General features: G+C 40.0%; 1 protein-coding gene across 1 annotated transcript; it reads left to right on the plus strand.

The window, feature by feature from the left end:
- Window positions 1-2374: 2374 nt before the first annotated feature.
- cmtm4 (CKLF-like MARVEL transmembrane domain containing 4) lies at window positions 2375-20645 on the plus strand. Its single transcript, XM_026166056.2, has 4 exons — window positions 2375-3131; window positions 11493-11669; window positions 19399-19497; window positions 19835-20645. Exons 1-4 carry the CDS (start codon window positions 2946-2948, stop codon window positions 19997-19999), a joined length of 627 nt encoding a protein of 208 aa, XP_026021841.1. The 5' UTR covers window positions 2375-2945; the 3' UTR covers window positions 20000-20645.
- Window positions 20646-24429: the final 3784 nt, after the last annotated feature.

The following is a 24429-nucleotide window of genomic DNA, read 5'->3' on the forward strand; positions in this document are numbered from 1 at the left end:
AAAATGAAAACTGGAGTGAATTGGAACAGAACCAAAGATGCATATTATCTGCATTTGTAGTCATCCATAAGATTAACCAGCGGCCTTTTTTTGTTTGTTTCTTTTGTCCAACTCTTGCATAGAGCCCTTGCATTCCAAACCTCAGACTGGCCTATAACATTTTTTTAAGTAACACCCTGTAAAATGGTAGAAATGTCTTTCTCTATTAAGCCGTGTCTGGAGTTTCAGCAGACAGAAGGGGGCGTACCATAATTGTGTTTTGGCTGTTGAAACTGGTCTTTGAACAGTCAGCAGGTTTTTTGTTCAAACATTCGCTCTGTAAGGGAATAGCAGTGTACCGTCTGCTTCGTGCATTGTCACAGTGATTCAACACAGCAGTTCTGGGTTTACTTTGAACAAAATGAAGCTCTTATTGTTTTTACTTTGCTTTGTTTTTGTGACTGGTTGGGGGGAAACGTGCACTCGAGGGCCCGTTGCCGACGTGGATGAAGCACAATTTCGGAACAGCCAGGAGCAGCATGGCCGCATTTTGGAATAAGCACTTTTCTTTGGACACTGTTGCTACAGCTGCAGATGCAGAGTGCATCTTTTTCTTTTTGCCTTGCCTCATTTCATGATGTTAACAGAGAAATTGCCATTTTGCTGCTGAGGTTGTTAAATGGGCCCCTTGTGGTTAACTATGGAATAACACATTTCTGCTGGCAATATTGTAACTAATACAAATCCTCTAACAATTGCTGCCAGTACAGCTTTCACTGTAGCTAAACTACGGATAAACCCCCATTTGTTTGCACATTTGGCATTTTTGGTCATGATTTTTCATTTTGTTTCAGAATACAGAGATTCGTCATATCACACTTATGTTTAAAAGAAGTTTGAACTGTAATTTGTCAACAATATGGCCACACTTGTTAAATTTGGCATTTAGCTGAGTGGAATGAAGTGCTCTCTTGCTGCTTGTGCTTGAAAGTTGGACTTGGATTACTTTTTGCTCCCAAGATGGATTTTTGTTTTCTTCTGGTACACAAATTCAGTGGAAAGCAACTTCCTCTTCTCATCCTAACTGAATTGCCTTCGACCACTATCGACAGTCTACATCTATACGAGACTATGAGCTTCTGCTTCCAGTCCTTTTGTATTCAGGATATCAAAACATTGTAAGCACATGGCTGGCTGCACTTTTGTGCCCTGGGATAATTCAGAAGCTTGATTGTATGTCTGTAACACAAATTCTGTAGCCTTCAAGCTGCCATGCGGATTCTAGCTTATTATGCCGACAAAGATAAGGAAAATGTTTATCAGACCCCTGGCTTCAATAAAACCAAGAATCCAAACTTTTGTTGGCTTCCGTGTGTGTGTGTGTGTGTGTGTGTGTGTGTGTACAACATTTGATTAGAGTTGTGTGTGATGAGAAAGCAACGGTTACAACTTTAAGTCACACACACATCAACCTGTGAGATCTACATACCCCTAATCCTAACCCTATATTATAAGAATGTGTTTTTTTTATTTATTTTTTTGGCATTGGAAATTTTTCTTTCTTGATCCTCGACAATAAGGGGACAAAAATAAATCAATATTTCAGATTTTATTTCGCTCTTTTTTTTTGAAGTGCTTCATTTATCTCTAAAACATTGTGATAACTTCTCACCATGTTCAGGGTTACAACACATTTATACTGTAGTTGTAATTCAATGTATTACACCAGTCACATGCATAGTGTCGGGGTTTTTTATGTTTTATTCCAAATGTTATTTCCAGCATCTTTGGACTTCTGCAATTACCTAGGCAACCTTTAATGCTGCTTAGCGCCACGAGAGAGCAGTAAAGTACGGGGGGGGGGGGCTCTACAGCACAGCTTATGCCCCTGAAAAAAAATTAGGCCTATCCTTTCATTTGTTGAAGTTAGACTAACTTTACATATATGGTACGATTTCTAACCTGCATTGACTTCTTTAATAACTCGGTGAAACCAACCTGCTTTATACGCAGAGAATTGGCAACATGTAATTTGAAATATGTCTGTATTTTGTATTAGACATGTTCACATATAAAACGTAAGAGGAAAAAAAAGCTATGTGGATCATGATGGTGATATTCAGTGGGTTTTAAACTCCATATAAAGACAAGCAGCCATACACTGTAATCCCCTTGGGAAAATAGAAATCGTGTCACCAGGCCTGGCTGGTGTTCAAATGCTGCACGGTCACACCGACGAATGTGAGTGTGTGAGAAGGGCTCGGTACTGTCGGCGTGGTTCCGACTGGATTCGTTTTGCAGGCTGTTTGGGAGCACTTAAACCGGGCGCAGAGCCTACTCTGAAGAATGTGCAGTTTTCAGGAGGGCGGAGACAAGCCTGCTTTCCATCCACAGCGAGGGACAGCGGCGTCCGTACGCAGCCGTACTGCGCGCTGCTGCTGCTGCTGCTGTGGAGGCTGCATAATTAAGTTTACAACAGGAGACAGCGCGGATCTCTCTCGCTTCTTCTGGGCCACAATGGGTGAATGTTTTTCGGTCTCACAGCACGGCAGGCATTTCCCCCCGATCTGCCGAACTAACCGGAGTCGTCCGTGGTAAAGTGAGTGGCACAAGGACTCGAACAAGTGACCCACCTAACATAGTTCTAAGTGCGGCTGTTTTAGAAAGGCGCAACACTGGAACCGGGAGGAACCGCCTGGAGGTGGAGGGGGTGGCTGCACTGATCCTATACCAGTCCTGCACGCGATGTTAAAGAGCAACTACCGTTGCGGTTTCACCTCGGGGTGGCTACGAGAAGTGGACTGTCCGGTTTGTTTTCCCCATCTGCTCCCAGCTTGCGTGGAACAAAGTGTGCTCTCTGTCACATAAGCCGCGCAGTGAGGTAGATCCAGGAGGACTGGCAGCGTCGGTTTCCATTTGTCTCTCTCTCTCTTAAAAAAAAAAAGAGTTCAGCTTCTCCAGAAATCATGAGGACCACCGAGGAGACGGAGGGCTTTGACGGCGAGGCCTCCAACACTTCCATGATCTCCGGGGCCAGCAGTCCCTACCAGCCCACCACCGAGCCCGTCCATTCGCGGAACGTTTTTGGGGGGATAGTGTGCGACATGGAGTACCTCAAGTCATACTTGGGGATTTTAAAGGTGGTTGAAGTGGTAAGTCAAAGCATGGCGACATCGTTGCAGTAATACTCAGAGATGTCCAGCCTTCCTGTAAGTGGCCAAGCTGTGACGCACCGTTGGTGCATAACTTCTACTGATCAGCAACTAACATGTGGAGGAAAACTCAACTTCCAGGGGGCAAAACACGATAAAGTGCAGCTATAGTTAAACTCGCTGTATGCTAAGCATTAATACCTTACTTATTATTTATGTGCAATAATAACCCCGAGGTTTCATTCTAAAGTTAGCCACACCGGTCCTGGCTTAACCTTCACTGCATCCCTACTAGAGGTCACTTCAACAGTATGCCCACCCCATGACTAGTGAATGTATAGAGGCAAGCTTGTTTTTGAATGGATAATGGCTCCTACATAATAGGGTACTATTCCAGAGGGATTTATAGTGTTTAATAATGTCTGCCATTTGCCACTTGCACTCCTTGAACGTCTTGATAACTTTTAGTTACCACTTGCATATTTGCAAGTAGTTCCATTTTTTCACTGTGTGGCTGTTTGCTGCTCCAGACCACTTAAACACGTGTGCAAATACGGCTGTACTCGGTGAGGCACCTGGGAAAACCTGTATGTGTTACCCATTCAGTTGCTGTTGAGGATAAAAAGTGTTATCACCATTTCTTTTCACGCTGTAGTCAGTGGAAAACACATTTCTGATGGAATTTTTGAATCAGTTCACCCAAACCAGATGTCTGAACTGGGATAAGAGGCAACAACAAAGCACAATGAAAGGGTCCCAAAGATCTGATAACTCACCAGAGGAGGAAACATCTATCAAACTGGGACCATTTCTCTTCTTCCTCTGCCAAGAAAAATTCACTACGGGGCTACACTCATACACATGTTGGAGTGTATCCCCAACAACACGGAGGAGAACAATGTATGTGGGAGGCAGTTTCTCTGCAATACTTTAAAAACTTATGCAGAAAAAGTTTTAAGGTTGTTTTTTTTTTTAGCTTGTGGGTGGCTGAGTGTCCCAGTGGTCTGAGAGAAGCTCACAGTCTGTTGCACACCTGTGATGTTTACCTGTATGTGGGAAGGAAGGCTAGGAATCCTTCTGTCATCAGCGTGGGAGAAGTTTGGAGCAGGCGGTAACTTAAAAGTATTAGATTTATAATCTTCACGCATTTCATAGCAAACCGGAAATGTTTGAGTATTGCCTTAGACTTTGCTGGTTAATTAATTTCTTTTGGTTTTTTTACTTTTAGCCACAGAGCCACATCCTCTGCCCAGACATAAGACACCATAAAATTACATTCTCCACCTGTGCAAACATCCAGGTGCTTGGTTTTGTGGTTTTAATGTAATTGCATATATGTATATGTATATATATATATATATATATATGTATATATATATATATATATATATATATATATATATATATATATATATATATATATACATATATGATTCTGCTCCTGCAAAGTGAAAAATGCTATGTATGTTTTTTGGGAGGTGTGCCTGTAGATTACCTGAATAGCAGTTTCTTTCTCATTTAACAATTTAAGCCAAACTCCTTATGTCTTAAGTTTTGTCTAAACACAAGCATCTGTGCAAAGACTTTGCCCTAAAAATAATTCTAGATTTGTTTACAAAAATATCTGTGATACTTCAAAGTCTCATTTTGCTCTATTCCAGAAAAAGTACTTAGTTGTGATACCCCAAAATAGGCCAAGTCATGAATAGCGCATAAATAACTCATTAAAAAAATCAGTTGAGGTATTTGAAGTAGAATCTGTATTACAGGCATTGTGGGTACAAGAGAACAAGCGTCATCTCATATCTATTAATAATCTTCAGTTTGTACTTTAGACTTCAGAAGCGTGGGAGTACTTTTGCAGTTTCAGATAGCCACATTTCTCCTCTGTGAACAAGGAGAGGACCAGTCAAAGTCATCCAAGTTTATATTCAGTGCCTTAGAGGAGGCCTTGAGAGAAGAGGCCTTTAAAGGCATCCTGCCAAGCATTAATGGCTTCATCGGCTTTCATTTTTACTGCTCTCTCCTCTAATTGTTTCACTCTGTGCCAGCCAAGGAGCAGTGATGATCTTTCAGAGCTGGAAAAACAAGCAAAACAATGTGGAGGAGATGCACTGCAAAAGGGCATCATGTAGCAAATGGCAGCAGTCTACTGTCAGCAGTACACTCGATGCTCCAGTTTATGGTTGGGACGTCTGTATCGACTAGGTATTTATTCGTTATCTGCCATCTGTTTATTGGCAAGTAAGAATAGATTTGCTGACGGCAGCCTTTATCTGTTATGTCCAATCAACCTAAAGGGCTTTATAAGTGGAATCCTGTTTTATAAATTTGTTTGACTGAATTCTGTGTTAAACAGTTGAATAAATGGCTGAAAGACACTAAAGTAGTTGGGTTTAATCCCCTCAAACCTTCCTTTTTTCATACGTCCTTTTTTTCACAAATATGCATTTGCCAAAGCTTTAAGGGGGCCAGTCACCTGTCATATCTTGGGTGAATTGATACATGTGATGCTGCTGCTGTTGGCCCTGCACTGAGCAGTACAAACTCTCAGTGGCAGGTAACCTGATCGAGGTGCGCCCATCCTGACAGCAGGTTTGTCTTTGTCTCTTTGTGACCGGGTCAACAAAGTCCAGCTGATATTCACATCATGCACGTCGACATAGTGACAGGAATTTTATACCTTGTTGGGCCTTATAGTACACCTATCAATCACACTGTTTCCCAGCAAGGCTCATGCCATCATGATAAATAACAGCTTTTCTGTTATGGTGTGTATCCTGCACTTTTTTTAAAGTAATATTCTAACAAGTGGAGGTTAAATATTAAGGAGAGGTGTTCTTTCTCCAAATCTTGTGTAATGAAGTTACCATATGCTCCCAAATGTCAGCACACGCTTAACCGAGAGAGACGCCATGTGCTTTACTCTCGTGTGGTTGAAACACGACTTATTTGGATCTTGCAGGATGGCATAAAGACAACAGGAATGTTGTGCAGGCACGAGGGGAGACATGTATGCTGTTGCATATGTGCAGCAACACACTTTTCCTCTGGGGTGAAATTTAACCAGCATTCAGGGTAAATTTTCCATCTCATACCCGACTGTGAGCTCCTGCTAAAGCACATTCAATCTTTTGGGTCGTTTTTAAGGTGTTTTTTTTGCATGAAGTAGTACAGTGTGGAAGTCCTGCACATAGTGTTGCAAAGTTTCAACAATAAAGCCTCCCATTCTCCTCCTTTAATTATCTGTTCACAACAGATGGCGTATAAGAAGGGGATCGGCATCCAAGATGTCCTTAAGGCAACTAATAATGTGCTAAATCCCTGAGATAAGGACTTGTTTGCATGTAGGAGAAAGAAGGGAAAGAAAGCTGACACATTTGTTCCTGCACATACGATGCGTGATGAATAGACTGAACAAGAGAGAAGGTTGACGTATAATCAATACTTACAAAATTATCCAGTGTGGTGCTTGCAATTCTCCGCCTCCTCCCCTGTGACTGCCTGACACCTGCTACACAGGGGCATGGAGGAAGTAATATGCTTTCTTTGAGAGACATTACATCATCTCCCAGTGCAGTGCACTTCATTCCTGTTTGGGTGTGACCCTTTCAGTTGTATTTCAGTCAAAGACAGGCTGCTATCCAGCTACACACTCTAATGAGGCTTCGGCAACTGCACACAATTCAACTGTTGTCCTAACGATAGTCTGCCCAGTCGACTTATTTTCTCTTCCTTTCGGTTTCCTGTGAGGTAATGTCACAGACAGAGATTTAAATGATCAGACTGGAGTTTGAAAAACTGTGGAGGGTTTTCCCCTTATGCTTTACCAGTGCCAGTCATCCAACAGCTCTGCTCACTGAACAGGATAAACAGGGTTGAATAAATGATCGTTTTCTGAGATAAAATCTGCTAGACTTGCTCTTTGTTAGTTATGCTAGTGTAGAAACATACATGTTTGAGCATTTAGAAGTTTATTCTTTGCTTCTTTGTAACATAACACCCACCCACCAGGCCGGCCCGTGACACTGAATTAGATAAGCAGTTAAGAGGATGGATGGATGGATGGATGGGTGGATGGGTGGCCAACAAGGTGTAGGAGTGTAGTGGTAGAGATAGTTCTTTTATTTCAGCTTCATCTCACTGATTAACCAACACTTATCTACAATCGAGAGTCCAAGAAACTGGCTGTGTCAGAAGGGAGGGTAGATTGTCCGCTAATCGCGTGTTCGGTAGTTTGACCCTCTGCTCCTCCAGCCCACATGGGGGAAGATACTGAATCCGAATTGACCCCATATTGCACTTGGTGTGGGATAGTCGAGAATAAAATGCTGTCTAAATGAATGAAGTTCTTTGAATGCTCAGTATCCTACATGCACATATTTACCATGGACCTTACTTAATTAGTCCCACAAGTTAGCTAAGCTCTAGCTTTGTGCTACAAGCGCCGTGCATGTCAGGTTAGATGACGGTTCTAAAGTTTAAATGGTCTTTGCATTAGCAGGATACTGGAGTAGACTCCCTGTGACCCTGCGATGGATAAGCAGTTAAAATAAAATGGATGGCTGTTTAAATTAATGTGCCTGAACTGACTGGGTGTGCCAGCACAAGCACAATGTGGGTAAATTTATTAAATGTTGTGGGATTTAATAAGCTATTCATGTGACCCGCACAACACTGTGAAGCTGCAATTGTGACTCAGAGATTACAGTACTTTGCAAAAGTCTTGAGCAATCCCTCCTTCTTTTATATTTTGCCAGCAAAATGGGAAATAGATGCAGTGATTTCTAGAAGCACGTGAAAACATACGTGGAAGTACAGGTATATAAGGAGAAAAAGAGTTGGTGCAATTCTAATGAGCTTGAAAGTCAATATTTGGTATGACCACCTTTATTGTATCCTGATATATTTTTACTGCATTAGATGAGTGTGTTTGTTCACTGTCAAGCTGGAAAATTAGGCCATTCCCAATGAGACATTTTCAAGATGATATTGCATGGTGAATGAAAATCTGATGGTGCTTTTCTGCGTTCATTCGTCCATCAGTTTTTAAAGATCTTTTAAAAGTTTTTAAACATCTTTTAGATCTTTTTAAAGATCTAAAATCCAACCCCAAACCACGATAGAGCCTCCACCGTGTCTTACAGATGGCTGCAGACACTCACTGTTGTACCCCTTTTCTGACCCGTGCACTCGCACTCGCCACTTTATAAGACCGGATGTTCAGGTCAGATCCTGTTTGATTTGGCTTTCCTCAGCCTTTCCTGCCTGCGTCCCTTCTTTAAGAATGGCTTTTTGACACTCATCCTTTCCCAGACCGGGACAGGGGCGTCTCTCAGGTCGCGTGTCAGGTCTCTGTTGGATTTTTTCTGTTGTGTGTTTCCTAAGGATGTAACGTTCAGATACTAATATGGATACTGATACACTCCACATCATACTGAGATGCTGAGAGATACCAAATTGACAGGCTATCACAAAGGTGGCTAAAAATACAATTTAAAATAGGTTCTTTGCTAAGTGGTCTGTTATGTGCAGACACAGCACTGGTTCATCAGCTGGAGTAGGTAAACAAACAAACAACAACAACAAAATTCCTCCAAAAATGGAAATCCCAAGAGCCTGGCTCCTTGGAAGAAAAATAAATACGAGTTAGCTCAATACTCGTATAAACTACTGTACATGATGTTATTTTGATAAATGTTTTGTTTTAATGTAAAATGTAGTTAAAGGACAAATATCTGCTGTTAAAGTGATCATTTTTCTTTTGCAACAGAAGACACAGAGACAGTTGAGTAGCTAAAATAAGCCAGAGCCAAAGAAAAGGGGATGCTGTTTGCGCTTAAACTGCATAGATTTGTTAGTAATGACAAGTAGTGAAATAAAAAAAATACCTGCCTCAAACTTGACCCAGTTTCTTCAGTAACTTTCTTTGAAAAGCAAAAAATGATCTTACCTTTCAAGCTTTGCTACTTGAGCGCAGCTCCTTGTTTAATGTTTTAACAACTTGGACAAAAAGCCATTCCTGCATGGAATATTACAATAATCCGAAATCATCTTAACAGAAACTGTTTAGCACGAAAGTTAGTATTTATTTTTCCATGTTCAAATATGGGCTTTGTGATTCACAACCAACCCGCATACAGTAAATGAAGCACAGATCCTGCAAGCCATTGTGCTTCTTAGATCTTTTATGAATAGGTCTTGTTTGCTAAAACACAGATGCAAACAGTAGGCGATGGCTCTTATTATATCTCAATACATCAAAATTCATTTTTGCTTCAATGATGGAAAACCGTCCAGGCCAAGAGGCAGTAAAGCAGCACCAACTAACGATACTCAGCTATGCCGCTGCGCTTTGCTGCTGGGTTGATGCTTGCAAGCTGATGTTTTATCAGCTCAAAGGATATCTTCCAAGTAACACTGAGGAGTGGGAAGCTGTTCCTTGGCAAAGTTTTGTTTTTTTTTGAGTGCATTTTGTTGAGTGTGGATGAGATGACTGTGTGTGAATTATTAGTCAAACAGATTGTGTTCGATCTGTAAATTGCATATGTCTGATATGTGATTGCTGTTGTTTTGCATTAAATGACCTTGAGTGACGTTTCACTAACATTGCGTAGACTTTCAGGGGTAACATTTGTAAATGAAAGAGAAAGGAAAACTGGAGTCTCTTATCACATCCTTCACGTCTGCTCATGCAAAACTGGCCTTTGCAGTTTGCATAAAATTAGAGAACTGATTCTTAGCTACTTCAGGTCGGTATTATGTTGCATTTTCATGGTTTTGCTATGCCTCTTGGTTTTGGACTGCTCCTAGGCAGTTGGCAATCTGTGTGTGGTTTTGTCGGGGTCTAGATGGCAGAAGAACACCTAAGTAGCAGAATTCTTCCCATACTGTGGTTTGTTGATGGCTGTTGGCTGGAAGCGGGCATCTTCACAAACTGCCAGGAGCAGAACTCATGGGATCACAGACTCTGGTCTATTCATAGGACAATCGCTTTATGAACTGGAAAGTTTGACATTTCAATCCCATAATCTTACAGAAATAACTTACAGTATTCTTTATGCTTATATTCAATATACTGACTAGGCATGTATATATTTTAAGTTTTTATATACTTTGTATTTAATGTGCTGGCGTATCATTTGTTAACTGGCGTCGCTGGTAAGACTCACTGTCAGATTTGTCCAAGCTTCAGAAATGAAGGTCAGACATATTTTGTCAAAGGTCTGACGGATCCCACAGTTATTCAGAAAAGAGACTGAATAATGAACTCCATTCTAGGATAATGAATGCAGACTGCTCATGCTGACCTAGTTTTTAGTTTTTAGAGATGATTCACTAATCAGCCAGTGAATTATCTAACCTGTTGTTGGCATAATATACTCAATATATCCCTGCACTATTAGCACCACACTCATGCTTCCTGGACAGTGTGACTGTACCTGGCTGCAGGATTTTTTTCAGAGTGGTAAATGTGATATAGTAGCACTCAAAGTGCTTGAGACTACATTTAAACATAAATTTGTGCAGTGCTTTATCATATATGAGCACTTTATCTACCTGTCATCCATAGCCAAATTTAGAACCAGCAGTTGTCTTTGGCGTGCAGAAACGATGGATTATAAAGTGAAGTCTTAACATATAAATGCTGGTATTTTGGTAAAGAACTTGCAAATTACACATAAACCCCAGCTGTGCTTTGAATTAGAAGCTTTCTTGCAATAAGGTGACAATGCTAACCAAAGCACCTCCTTGCTGCACATAATAAGATAAAATGTGCAATCAGTGTACCAGTTATAAGTAAAGACGGCGTAGTCCTGTGCAGTACTGTAAAGGAGTTTGTCTATGGCCTGAATACTGAACTTCTAGCTTTGGGATTGTGTCCATATCGCTTGTCGGGGGAATTTTCTCCCATCGTTACAGTTCTTGTTTGGATCCAGTTTGAATCAATACAGTATTTGGATTCCCCAGTTAACAATGCAGAGGTCATCAGCATGACTGTGGCTGTGGTGAACGGATGTTGATAGACCCTGACCACCCTCTGCACCAGCTAAAGACCTCCTCTAACATCTGGTTCAGCTTTGCTGCCACAAGGACATATACAGAAAATCTTTACCATCTCACACCACGATACCTGCATTTCTCTGTTAGATGTCTCTTATTAAGCTCATTTGAACACTGCACTTTTTCAGTTTTCTGTTAAGTTTTTCCATTCGTTATCTTTCCAGGCTATTTGATTTTGTGATATTGTATTTATTTTATTGAGATAAGCTGTTCCCAACCTGTGGAATAAACAAAGTGTATCTTATTTGTATCTTATTTTAACTCTTGTCTCTCCTGTCGTCTTCCCTCTCACTTCAGGTCCTTTCACTCATCGGCTTCATCTGCATAGAAACTATCATGATGTGTTCCCCCTGTGGAGGGGTCTACTTCTTTGAGTTTGTCAGCTGCAGTGCTCTTGTGGTGACAGGAGTCCTCCTCCTGATCTTCTGCCTCAACATCCACACCAAGGTGCCCCACGTAAACTGGAGCCTCACGGTACGTCCACACTACAGAGTGTTAACATAGCTCATGTACACTAATGTACTGCTGAACCTCTAAATAAAGAACAGGATGACTAATGTTAATGCAGTTTATGATGATACTTGGATTGCCGTTGAGGAGAGATAATTCCTCAGGAGATACAGATGAATAGTACAGCATTTAGATAAATTCACTATGAAATTTCATCTTCATGCACGCATTACAGCCGGCATCGGCATCCGGTTTTAAAGTTCTAATCTCACACATGAACCCCCTTACTCTCCAGATATGGAAAGATGTTATGTCTGTTCACTATCTACAATCGGTTGTCATGTCCTTGTGGCTGATAGCAGAGTCAAAACACTCCTCAGCATCAGAGGTCATCGTACTCCTGAAGACTCCCCTGAGGCTTGTGCATTTTCAGGCCTTCCCAAATATAGAAGTTAATCCTGAAAAAAATCAATTTAAAATCAGGCAACATGACATTTTAGAAGAGTAGGGTTTAAATTTGCCCTCTGAAACCTTACTGGTTTACACAGCAGTAATTTTGCATTATTCTCGTCATATTTAGCGACAGTCTGGCTTATAATTTAATGCTTAGCTGCATGTGTAAATCTATCGATATGCTCACCTTATGATAATAATGCAGTGGTCCAGGTAAAGGTTTACATGGCATTAAATTTATAAGCTTTGGGTTTTTACTCTTCTTGAGACCAGTGACCAGTACAGTTATTAATTTTATCTACATTAGCAGCAGTAAAGACTCCCTGTACGTTTTTTTTTTTTTTTTAGCTCTATTTAAGGAGCTGTTATCATTTTAAGAGGCTTGTTAGCATTTAACTCAGTTTAGCTGTTAAGCAGCAGTAAAATACAGCGAGGCTGGCATGGCTTGATGTGTCTCTTGTTATTATGTTTACTTTCACTAGAACCTGACAGATATATGATTCACCGATACTGGTATTTGTTTTTAAAAGTCTGATATAGCAGCTGATATTTCTTTCTTTCAGACACAGAACACAAACATTTCTTAAAAGTTGTTAAGTGCAGTCTTTACTACAATGATATGGCAGTGTGGGTTAAAAATGATCCTGTTTTATTATAACGACAAGTCGTGGATTACTGGTTTAGATGCTAGGATCAGACGATTGTTGTGCTTCTGGTAATCCAAACATGACTTGCTGAGTTCCCTCTGGTGGACAAACTACAACAACAGTAACACTCACACCATTGTTGGAGGGTGTTTCTCCCATCTCTACTTTTTTAATTAGAAATGTTATTTAGAAATGCACATTCCAGTATATTGGTAAATAGTGGGTATCAGCTGATTTACTCAGCCTGCTCAACCAATAAATGATAATAAAAACTATACAGAGCAAATCATACTATTAAAACAAGATTCGTTTTTAAACAGGATTCTTGTGTAATCTTAGTAAGGACTCACAAATAGATACACATAGCAAATATTAGTGAAATCTGTTTCTGTTTTGTTTCCTAAGAGAAAAAAATATCAGCTGATAAATCACATTTTTTTGCTTGACTGAAAATAAACATGCATAATAATAAAAATACACAAACGCATGGTGGCTGTCTGCCATCAATATCAGTTTAAAAAACCTTACATCAGTCAGGCTCTACCAATAGCTGATATCAGGAAGGTTAGCTAATATCAGCCAGGTTAGCTAATATTAGCCAGGTTAGCTAATATTAGCCAGGCAGTGATTTTCCTTTTTGCCTTTTTTTTATCTTCTTCTTCTTCTTTTTTTTGCCTGTCCCGTTTAGTTCTTTTGCCATCAGAATTGTTGTCTAAAGCCAAAGAAAGATGCCCAACGGATTTACTTTTTTTTTTTATCTTCTTGATGATTGTTCTGTTTTAGCATTTATGCAAGGAGATTTAAGCTTATTATTTAAACAAAGCATTTAAACTTAGTTTCTTTCTAAAGTAAGAAATTGAAACAAGCTTTACTTGAACTTCTGTTTGTTGAATATTGTTCTGTATTTAGCACTAGAATAAAATCTAGCACAAAGTCATTACAGTTTCCATGTTGCTACCAGGATGTGCACTGTCAGCTGTAAGAAAATGAGCTGGTGGGTATTCTCCAGGAGATACTGGCTGCCTCTCACTGTTTGCCTGACAAGCAGTTGGTGGTGAGTTCTGATCTGCAGCCAAGTGTCTTTTACAGACACGTGTAGAAGAAATTTCTTTGACCATACTTCCAGCTTACAGTACATACTGTAGTAAAGATGTGGATGCTAAGCCAGATGTTCAGATCTAACCACAGCTATCAGATTGCTCTACGGTATCCTTAGTACAGTATTCCACCTCAAACATGAAGAGAGGGTGTGCCTTTGGCGTCTGCTTTTGGCAGAGTAACACCGAACGAAAGCGTTTTACAGTCCCATAGAGGCCAGGGCTAATTTAAGAGTGCTGATTTAGGAACTTTTACCAGATACCTGTAACCATTACTGTCCATATAATCCAAAATCCTTCTGTTTGCTCTTTTCAAGACTGCCTGTTCTTTTTCGTCTTAAGCCCGCTGGCGTTTCTCCTGTCACTTCTGCCTGGTTATTATTTTTCCATTTAGGAGATTAATGGTTAAATAATGAAATGTTTAATTAGCATGTACACTGTGTGTTTGTGTGCTTAAGCCTGAGCTCAGGAGTTGGCATTGGGTTCACACAAAGAGGTTGGAGTTTGATGGCCTGTGGTTTGGCACACTGGTGTTGCTGGACTTTATGCTGTTATGCAAAAGAATAAAGGTGAATTTGTCAAATCTGAAGGACTTTTTTGGTTAGCAAAATGTTGCAAACAAAAGTTTACCGAACGTGTTACTTTGCAGATTTAACAGTGTTTGCTCTCACTCCAAACTGCTTAGCTGACGAGCCCACGTTCCTTGGACGCACTCCACGGTGTGGGCTCAGCCACACGCTGTTTATGTCTATCGTAGTCAAAGCTGCTCCGGTCACATTGGTCCCCTGGGAATTTTACCACGAGTGAGCATTTCACAGTATTAACCAACTGTTAAACCTTCTGCTGACTTTTCTGTTTCCCAACTACAAACTCTCAGTAGAAGGGTTCTTAATCTAACAATTACGTGCTATATGATCCCATCTCCTCCACTTCCCCCTCTGTGATGACTTTGGCAGCACAGAGGGGGAAACACAGGCCTTGACCCTATTCCCCTTCTTCCAAATGGAAATGAATGCAGTCCTAGGACTCTTTTTGTAAAGCTACTCTGTAACTTTAGGTGATTAAATTAAACTCGAGGATTTAGTTTTTGAAGGCAGATAATTCGGTCCATTGTTTTCCTCATTCACAGCCAAATAGCTGTGGGTCATGCTAGGGGGATTCTGGGACAGAAATGAGGCAAAACTAAAGACACAAAGGGAGAGACAGATAATAGTGTTGTTATTCTCTCGTTGGAGGGAGAGCGGCCGTTCGATTGCCCTGCCAGTATTTTCTGGTTGTTTTGTTCTGAGAACAGAGAGTATCTCATCACAGTTAATACATGAATGAAGTAAGTAGTTCAGGGTGGAAGCCCACAACTGGATGCTGAGTTGTTCCACTACAGTAAGCTGTTAAATAGCATTTCCAAACAGCACTGTAGAGACAACAGTCACTTAGAATCCCACTTTATTCTTTTCCTTTCCTGGTAAAATGTTTGCATTCAGGCAATTACCATTATTGCTGGTCAGATAGAGCGCAACTTTTGAGATGGAGACTTTAAATTTTTCATAGGCTGTGAAATTCCATGCTAGTTGTTTACATGCACATTTTTCTATTGGACCTATATGGGAAAATTCAGGAAAGAATATAATCACATGTGTGATTTGTGACTTTTGGGCGAAGGTAAAGCAGAGAGGTTGAGAAACAACTGAACTGACTGTGGGATTGAAGTGGCATCATGAAAACGCGCAAAATCGTTTGTGCACATGAAAGAGCACAATGGAACAGGAATATCTGGTTGGCTGTGTCTCGTTTAACCAGTTTGACAAGCTGGATGGGAGTGCATGAGTAATGCGAGCAGTGTTTGCAGTACGCTGAGTGTGCACCTTTGAAGTGGGTTTAAGATTACGGTCGAAGGTTAAGATCATAACTGTGGTGTTCATTGACTTTCCCAGTTAACATGTAGAGATATGGTTCTGTATTTATGTTACTGATTAAACCACGAGATCAGTGGCACATTATCTCACTTTTTATGCCCTGCTGAGGTATGTGCATGCACATATGTGTAAGTCTGCGACCAGCTAGCCTTTTTGACTTTGCTATTGTATGGTCCATGCGTGTCATATGAGAGACCATGTCTGCAATGATTATAATCACGCCTCTGATCACGAGGGCCGTGCCCCAGCCACGCTGAGCCCTTCAATATTAACCCCCTCCCCACAGTTTGGCGTGCCAAGAACAGGAGAGCGGTACTTGAAAAGCAACTGTCTCTTTCACATTACTTCCTATGTGTAAAAACGTGGGGGATGGAGTTAGTTACATGTGTGGACTGAGTGTTTGTTTGAATTGAATGAATGAGGTGCTAGGTGGCTTTTAAAAAAATATGTGCTGTTGGCTTCTTTGCTCTCCTGTGGTTTTTGGATATGGAGCACCAGGATGCAGTCTGGCTGGTTAGAAGAGTGCAAACAAGCTCTGTTTGTTCAGTATACAACATCAGCCACAATGTGCTCAGTCCTTAGACTAATAGGAGGCTACATTGTGCCAGTTTTTTTTTAATTAGTCTTGTGGGGTTTAACTAATGCACATCACTGGCAGCAGCTTTCAGACAGCTCAGTTTTATCTTGAGCTCACATTACATTAGTTTGTTATTTCAGTGGTGTGCTTTGGGGTAACAAACATGTTGTGCTGTGATTTAAAATGTATTTTTGTTGTTTTAAAAGTTATTTAAATGTAAAAGCAAGAGGCAGCTGTAGGATATTTGTTGCCGTGAGTGCTTTAAGTAGATTAAATTGAAGTTTTATGTTAAAACACCAGGAGTGGATATTTTTTATTTGTTATTATAACCCAAGGTTGGTCTAAGAGGAAGGATGTCAAGAGGGAAGTTCAGGAATTCTGCCTTCTTATTACCAAGTCTAGAAATAGCCAAAATAACAAGTATCCTAATGATGTTGTGTAGAAATAAATAGCAGGTACAATTATGGTGAAAGAAAGAACACACTATTTTAATTCTAAGGTTTTATCTATCAAGATTACACTGAGTCATTATTTATTAAACAAAAAAACTGAGCCAAATGCAGAAGCAGCATGTAAACAAACTAAAACAAAACTAAACAAAACTAGGCACACCCTTTCCATGGGGATTAAGAGGGTCTATAAAAGCAGTGGTTTTGGCAGCTTGCTGGCCTGGAGCGTTCAGGGGGAAAGAGATCAGCAATGATCTCAGAGAAGCTGCCCAGCAATCTGGAAAGGCCAAATAATCCAACAAATTTAAAGTCCATCATTCACAATGACAAAGATTATTCACAAGTGGTAGTAACAGGTAAGACAGCCGATGGTCTTCCCAGAAGTGGACATCCAGGCAAATTCATCCCAAAGTCAGACTGTGCCATTCTCAGAGAAATTGCAAAAAAAAAGTCAAGACTCAAATGCTGTGGCTGGACCATAAGAGAGCCGTCGCATAAACAAATGCCCACAAACCTCAATGAAATGAAGCAAAGGAGAGCAGGCCAGAATTCTTCCACAACGATGTGAGAGACTGATGAAGTCATGCAGAAAATGATTACTTCAAGTTATTGCTGCTAAAACTGGTTCTACAAGCTACTGAATCATGGCTTGGTTTCTGCTAAATAAGTAATGACATGATGATGTAGTGTGTCATGTGCTGTCATTCAGCTCAGGTTGTATTCAAGACATGGAAAGAAAGAAATATCTCCTGATATGTAAAACCTTAGAACTGATAGGGGGTGTACTTTCTTTTTACCACGACCGTACAATTCTTCCCAACAGGAGGTTAAAAAACAAACAAGAAGACAAGGAGCACCAAAGAATAACTCCAAATGAATCAACTACTCTTGGAAAAACAAGGGAGTTTTGGATCAATGGTTTTCTGTCACGAACTTTGAATTCTTGTTATTATTTAACGTTCTGTTGGTTCGCAGGTTGTTCATTGTTGTTTATTCTTGTTTTCCATGTTTCTAAATATCTTGAGTCCTAATTCTTTTCTTTTAGTTTCTGGTTATTTTCATGATTATTCTGTTTCAGGTTTATTTTGTATAGTCTATTCTTTTATTAGTCTTGCCCTTGTGCCTCTCTGTGTCAAATTTGTAGAACTGAGCCTGTCATCTGTCAGTGAGGGGAAAATAGATGGGAAACACAGGAGGAACAAATCAGGATGATGAGACAAGGGAAGTAGAACTCAATGTAAAAGCACAGGTTACAAAAGACTACCAAAAAAAACAGGAAGTAACTACACAGAGATGACCGACTTGACATAAAGGGCCACAAGGGAAGGATTAACAGAACAAAAAACTAATGCAAAATATGTCTGTGAAGGTTCTCAGTCATCCAGGTCATCGTAGTCTAAGGAGCTTGAAACTCGGGCGAGTTCTCCAAGCATGACATCCCAGTGTACTTTAGGCCCAGCCACACACTCAGACAAAACCTGGTTCATCTCAAAGATAAAACTCCTAAACACAAACTTAACAACTTAGTGTATGATGTACAGTGTAGCGGGAAATGCTCAGACTTAAATTAGATTAGATAGATTAGATGAAACTTTATTAATCCCTCGGGTGGGTTCCTCCGGGAAATTCAGTGAAGAGTGGAGAGACCAAACAGCCACTTCATAAACATATGGCACAACATAGAAGAGCCACCTTGAAGGGACAAGACTCGGCGGTCCATCTGCATCTTAAGGACAAAGGTCACTCTTTTGAGGATGCTAATGTTCACATTTTGGACAGAGAAGACAGATGGTTTGAAAGAGGAGTGAAAGAAGCCATTTATGTCCACTGTGAGCGACCATCTTTGAACAGAGGCGGGGGTTTATGACACCAACTGTCTGTCATCTATAATCCAGTTTTGAGATCCCTTCCCAGATGCCTTAACGCCCACTCACATCCTGGGCCATCTGACCTCAGGAAATCACATGATAGGGTGGAGCCAGGCTTCACAATGGGTTCACCCGAAACCCTGGCTGATTGTGCACTACACCCGTTTTCACACCTTGGCTCATGTGATTAGGTAGAGGATCATCAAGGGGTCCGTTGTCCCTCTTGGGGACTTAAAATCTGGGACTCTCCACCAGTTGCTCTTAGAACTGAAGAAGCTTCTCGGATAAGAGGTGAAACGTCTTCAAGGAAACTTAAAGAAGTCCCGACGCTTTTCTTTCCAAGCTCCTTAGACTAATGCAGAATACTCATGAAAATACTTATAAACTGAAACAAGGAACTAGTACTCAAAAATAAACAGCAATGAAAACCTGAGAACCAACAGAACGCTAAAAAACAACAAGAATTCAAAGTTCGTAACAGAGAAAACCAAAGAGGACCTGTGGAGCCGTAGACCACACGTGAATGCATTCAAATAAATTCAAACAATGGGGAACATACCATGTTAAAATGTACTTTATCAAAATATACATTTACTTCATATGTTATTTTAGTATTGCCCAAAACTGCCAGGTACTGAAAACATCCTGTGTTCAACATTTCATTGTTGTTGATTTAAATCACAGGTGATCCCAGTCTTATATAACATCACTAATTCAGAGCTGTGATCTTTGTTTTTGTCTTCCTGTAGGACCTCGTTAACACAGGTGCCAGCACCCTGTTTTTCTTCTTGTCATCTCTCGTGCTTGCTTGCATCAATCACAACACTGGAGCTGAAATAGCAGCAGTGGTGAGTACTGACTCTTTGAACTTCATCCAGTGGCATCCTGCCTAGATCTATAACAAAGGAAGCATAAACGTGTGTAGATATGGATGCTATTTTTGTGTCTTACTTTACTGCAGCATCACTGACTGATGATGTCCATAGATTTTGTTTCTTACTGACCAGGCTGCTAAATTTCCTACCACTGCACAGTTCTGTATATGTGTTTAATTACACTAATTTATGCACTTGTAGAAGTTTTGATATATCAGACAACCTCATCAGCTTATTGAGCTGTAATCACGTAGTTTTGACATTTGTTGACACGTAAATGGTTCTGCTTCCCGTTTCCACCTGTGTGCAGATTTTTGGCTTCCTGGTGACTGTCGTGTACGGAATAAACACCTTCCTGGCAGTGCGGAAGTGGCGCCGTGGCACTGGGTGTCAGGGGGTGACTCAGGCCAGCGATTACATTCGGGCACGCACGGCATCGCGTGGCGAGGTGGAGCCACGACCTGAGCTTGCATGAGTGCTGGCAGACAATCAGGAAGACTAAGAGAAAGCCATGCTACCAGCAGCTGACTCTAATGGAAACAGCTCTGCCTTCAGAACAGTATTTCCACTCCAGTGAGACAGCCACCTTCGGCTCACCGCACGCTTTTGACTTCTCATCACAACACTTCAGCTGTGAATGAGGCTCCGTGGCTTTGTTCAGCAGCCGTCCTGGCTGCTCCTGCTGATACATAAACACTTAAGTAGAAAACCCTGGTCACATTTGACGGTGTGCTTTGTAAAACCCTTCATCTACATGTTTTTCTAAAGCATTTTGAAGGACAACTTCCCCTGAAAGGCTACAAAAAGAAAGCCTGACTTCTCCCCAGCTGTGCACCTACTCTGGCTCCAGTATATGTGTTGACTTTTGAGCACGCTTTGTCTTTCACTGTGAATGAAGTCCAGTAAAACAAGGTCAGCTTTTGTACAGTCTGCTTATGTCATGCCGCTGAAGTCTGTGGTAATAAATGTGATCATGAAATGAAGAAACCAGCGGACCAGCAACGAACCCTAACCTGCAGTCCAACCATGACTTCATTGTTCTTTCTCACAGCTTTTACCTTCTACCTTTGAGCAAGCCTGACATTTAATTTTTTAATTATACATGCGCTCATGAAAGTCTCCTTGTCCTTGTCTTGGCTAATCTTACACATCTTACTTTTACAGATGACTTTTAGCCACTATTGCCATGCTGCATTTGCTGTCAGCATTTATGGAGTAAGTGCAGATTACATTCACTACATTAGTCCACAACACTTAAAATGGGGAAAAAATAACCAGTCCAGTCCAGTTGGTTTGACACAATAACAGGGACATAATTTTCAGCAGAGCTTAAAAAGTTTTCCTTATAGATGTGTGTTAGGTCTACACTGTGAGCCTGGAGGAGGTTATATCAAGCAATGATAAGGTAATCCGTATCTTAATTTTGCACACGTCCAACACTTCAGGTAACACAAATCTTAAAAGTACATCAGTGAGATTAATTTTAAAGCAAACATCAGTAGATGGCGTGGTTGAGACCAATGTCATTAGCCTAGACACTGCTTCTCAGGTACTGACCCTCCTATATTACAAAAAAAAATCACAGGGTGCCTCGACCTAAACACTGTGTTTCCTAATGCCTTTCTAAATATTAGACTTGATGAGTCTGTGGGGTGGAAACATGGTACATTTAGCAAATCTGTGGTTGATTGAAATGTTTGTATATGTATCTACAATGATATTATCCCACATTTCATGTATTATGATATCCCTATCCTTCATTACCCTTATAGCAGCCTCTGCAAAGCCCATCCATCCAATACTGATTTCTCTTTAATATTTTTCAGTTGGTCAGTGCACCTGAAGTAAACAGGAAGTTAAACCTTTGTCTACTTATTTAGCATCTGATCTTCTTTTAATGTACACTACAGTTAAGACCTGAACCTTATTCGGGCAAGTTGACTATGGCCCCCTCTTCTGGTCTTTATATGAAATGTATCTTTTTTGTTGCGTCAGTGGATCGGGTGTATAGTCAGATGATTTTACATTAGTGTGTTTATAAGTGAAGGACCAGAAATGTATTTGACTGTGGATTTTTTTTTTAAATTAAGACTAATAAATGCCCTGAAGATGCTTGATTAACCAGGCATTTCTTAGATTTTAAATAACTTATGTTTTAATGCTGTTTCTCTTGGTTTGGTGATTGACATAGACGTATGAGAAGACAATCTTGTTCGTATTTATGTGTGTGTAACTTACTTTGATGGATTTGTTTTTGAGTAATACTATTACCATGTTCACTTAAGAATTTGTACAGCAACAAAATCACGCTATTGCATTATGCTATTTGGTCATATAAACCGACCATATTTGTCAAACGCTTATCAAGCTGCAGCTCTCTCTGTGTACGACTGTGCTGCAATATGTTACGAAATTTGTATTTATGAGAAAGAAAAGGCTTTCTGCTGGTTTGCAGGTCGTGACATAAACGGCAAACAATGATCCGATCACGAAGAAGTGTGGAGACTTCACACTGGTTTATAATGACATTATTGAAATGAAGACAGGTTTTTATTCAAACTTTTTTTTGCAAAAAAAAATCCAAAACCAAACAAAAACTAAACAAGCAGGCAACATACATCTACACTGGTTTTACAAAGGTACCCGTTTATAAAATGGTACTGTGTGGGGATGTTGTTCGAATGTTTCAAATAAACTGAAGGTTCTCCTACTTCTTGGAAAGAATAAATCATTTAAAACCATTTGGGAATGTTTGAAATGTGCACTTTCACAATGTCTGTACCCGTGTTACCTTTTTAAGCCTGTTTAAAGTTAAGGTTGAGGACAAGGGTGTCAAACATAAGGTCTGGTGGCTGGAATTTGCCCAGCAAAGACCCCAATCAGGCCCGCTGGATGACTTTGGAAAATGTGAAGAAGAACACAGTTTACAGTTTTTCCTACCCATGGCCAGTCACATTACACCAAAGTAATTAAATTACAGATTTCTGTAATTTTACACATTATTTCTTACAATCTAAGCTTGAAGAGTCGTGCTGAACGACTTATTTTATTTAATACAACAGCATTTCTTTACCATGTAGAAAAACTGAGACATAATTTTTAAATTGTTTATGTTTGTGTTGATATTTCAATGAGTGAATCCACAGTTACACTTTTTACACAGAGAAACTGGAATTTCACCGATCCAACCCACATAAGATCAAAGTGAACTCTATGTGGCCCACAATATAAAATGAGTTTGACATTCTTGCTTTTCACAGGGTATAAACGATCTATAACATCATTGCAGACGGGTTCATGGAAATCTTAGCTCTTATTTTGCATAGACCTACAAGGTCTTTTTCTCATTTTGTTCATTTATTTCCACTCAACTTTAAAACATGAAGCTACAGCTGTAACAGATCCATAAAATTTACCGCACTGAAAAATGCGGGAAATGCCATGGTGGCCAATTCCCAGTCATTTGTTTTTAATTCAGTGCTGTTGTAGCACTCGTGTAGATTTCATTAACAGTCACTGTGGCGTTCTAGTGCATCTAATTTGTCAGTAGTGGCAGTGGATGGAGAGAAATCATACATCACACATGCAAATAAAAAAAACACATACAATGATTTATATAGCAGATATTTAGAATTTCTCAAAGTAATACTGCATTAAATGGTTTTAATAAACTGCACACACATATGCACATATGAAGAAATAGCACACAAACAACAAAAGAGCAGGAAGTCGACAAAGTGTGTTACCTTAGTAAGTGTGTCAAAGTAGCATGATTTCTAATGTCTTCAAGCACATCACAGAAACTCATATGAGGAAATAAACATAAGATAAACAAAGGTTATCCTCAGATTGTAAAATAGGCTTTTATAAATCTACCACAGTTGGACAGAGGTTGTAACCAGCCAACCATTCTCTTCTTGTAATATAGGCTACAAAATTTTTTATAACTTTGTTTCCTAAAATGTCAAAACACTGTGAAAAATGCGAATCAAATTAGAATGAAACTGATTTTAGCTCATTCAAACTCTGAAAAGGAGGAGACACAAACCTTTTGGGGTTACAACAAGAAAAAAACAAAAAGAGACCTACCAAATCAAGCATGCGTTGCTACGTGCTCTGGTAACCACTCTTAAATAAGGCACGAGCCAAAATTAGCTTTATTTAATTTAGACTTTTAATTTAAAAACAACTTTTGTTTTTTTTACATGAGCTCATTTTGAGTTTGATGCCAGTAAAATGTTACAAAGCTGTCATTACAGGGGCAACAATAGACGGCAAAATGTTGTAAATTTGTGCAATCCAAAAAGAAATTTGGTGCTCAACACATTAGGTTAATTAGTAACATGATATATGAAAAGAGCATCCCAGAGAAACTGAGTCTTTCAGAAGTAAAGTTAGGAAGGGGTTCACCTGATCCAGAGAAATCTGGACAAGGCTGGAAACCAGTACCGAATGTTTGTGATCCTTAGTTCTATAATGGAAATCGATGCATGGGCTTTGGGTAGACACTAATAATCAAAAATTTAGCACACAAAGCAAGAAAAAAACATTCAAACAAGCGGCAAAAAATGTTTCTGTCAGTCTACAACTGTAGCTGCCTCCACCAGTGTGAGAGTGAATGAATAGTGGAATTGTAAAGCGCTTTGGGTGCCTTGAAAAGCGCTATATAAATGCAATCCATTATTAAAAGACTTTGGTTGGTGAACTGGCCTGCTTGTAAACCAGATCTGACATCTATTAAAAACATTTGGAGCACTAGAAAACAAAAATACAACAAAGGAGTTGTTAAGCTTCTGAAAGTAACAAAGGGAAAGCAATTTATCTCCAAAAGCATAGCAAGTTGACTCCTTAGGTCCCTTTTAACAGACTACAGAGCAGATGCAACACAGCTGAGTTGTAAACACG

The sequence above is a fragment of the Astatotilapia calliptera genome, chromosome 1, assembly GCF_964374335.1.
Source record: "Astatotilapia calliptera chromosome 1, fAstCal68.1, whole genome shotgun sequence".
In the NCBI taxonomy this organism is placed as follows: domain Eukaryota; kingdom Metazoa; phylum Chordata; class Actinopteri; order Cichliformes; family Cichlidae; genus Astatotilapia; species Astatotilapia calliptera.

Coding starts and splice junctions, on each gene's coding strand:
- cmtm4 (XM_026166056.2), top strand. CDS start 2,946: ATGAGGACCACCGAGGAGACGGAGGGCTTTGACGGCGAGGCCTCCAAC. Junction 3,132..11,492: donor TTTTAAAGGTGGTTGAAGTG/GTAAGTCAAAGC, acceptor CTCTCACTTCAG/GTCCTTTCACTCATCGGCTT. Junction 19,498..19,834: donor GAGCTGAAATAGCAGCAGTG/GTGAGTACTGAC, acceptor ACCTGTGTGCAG/ATTTTTGGCTTCCTGGTGAC.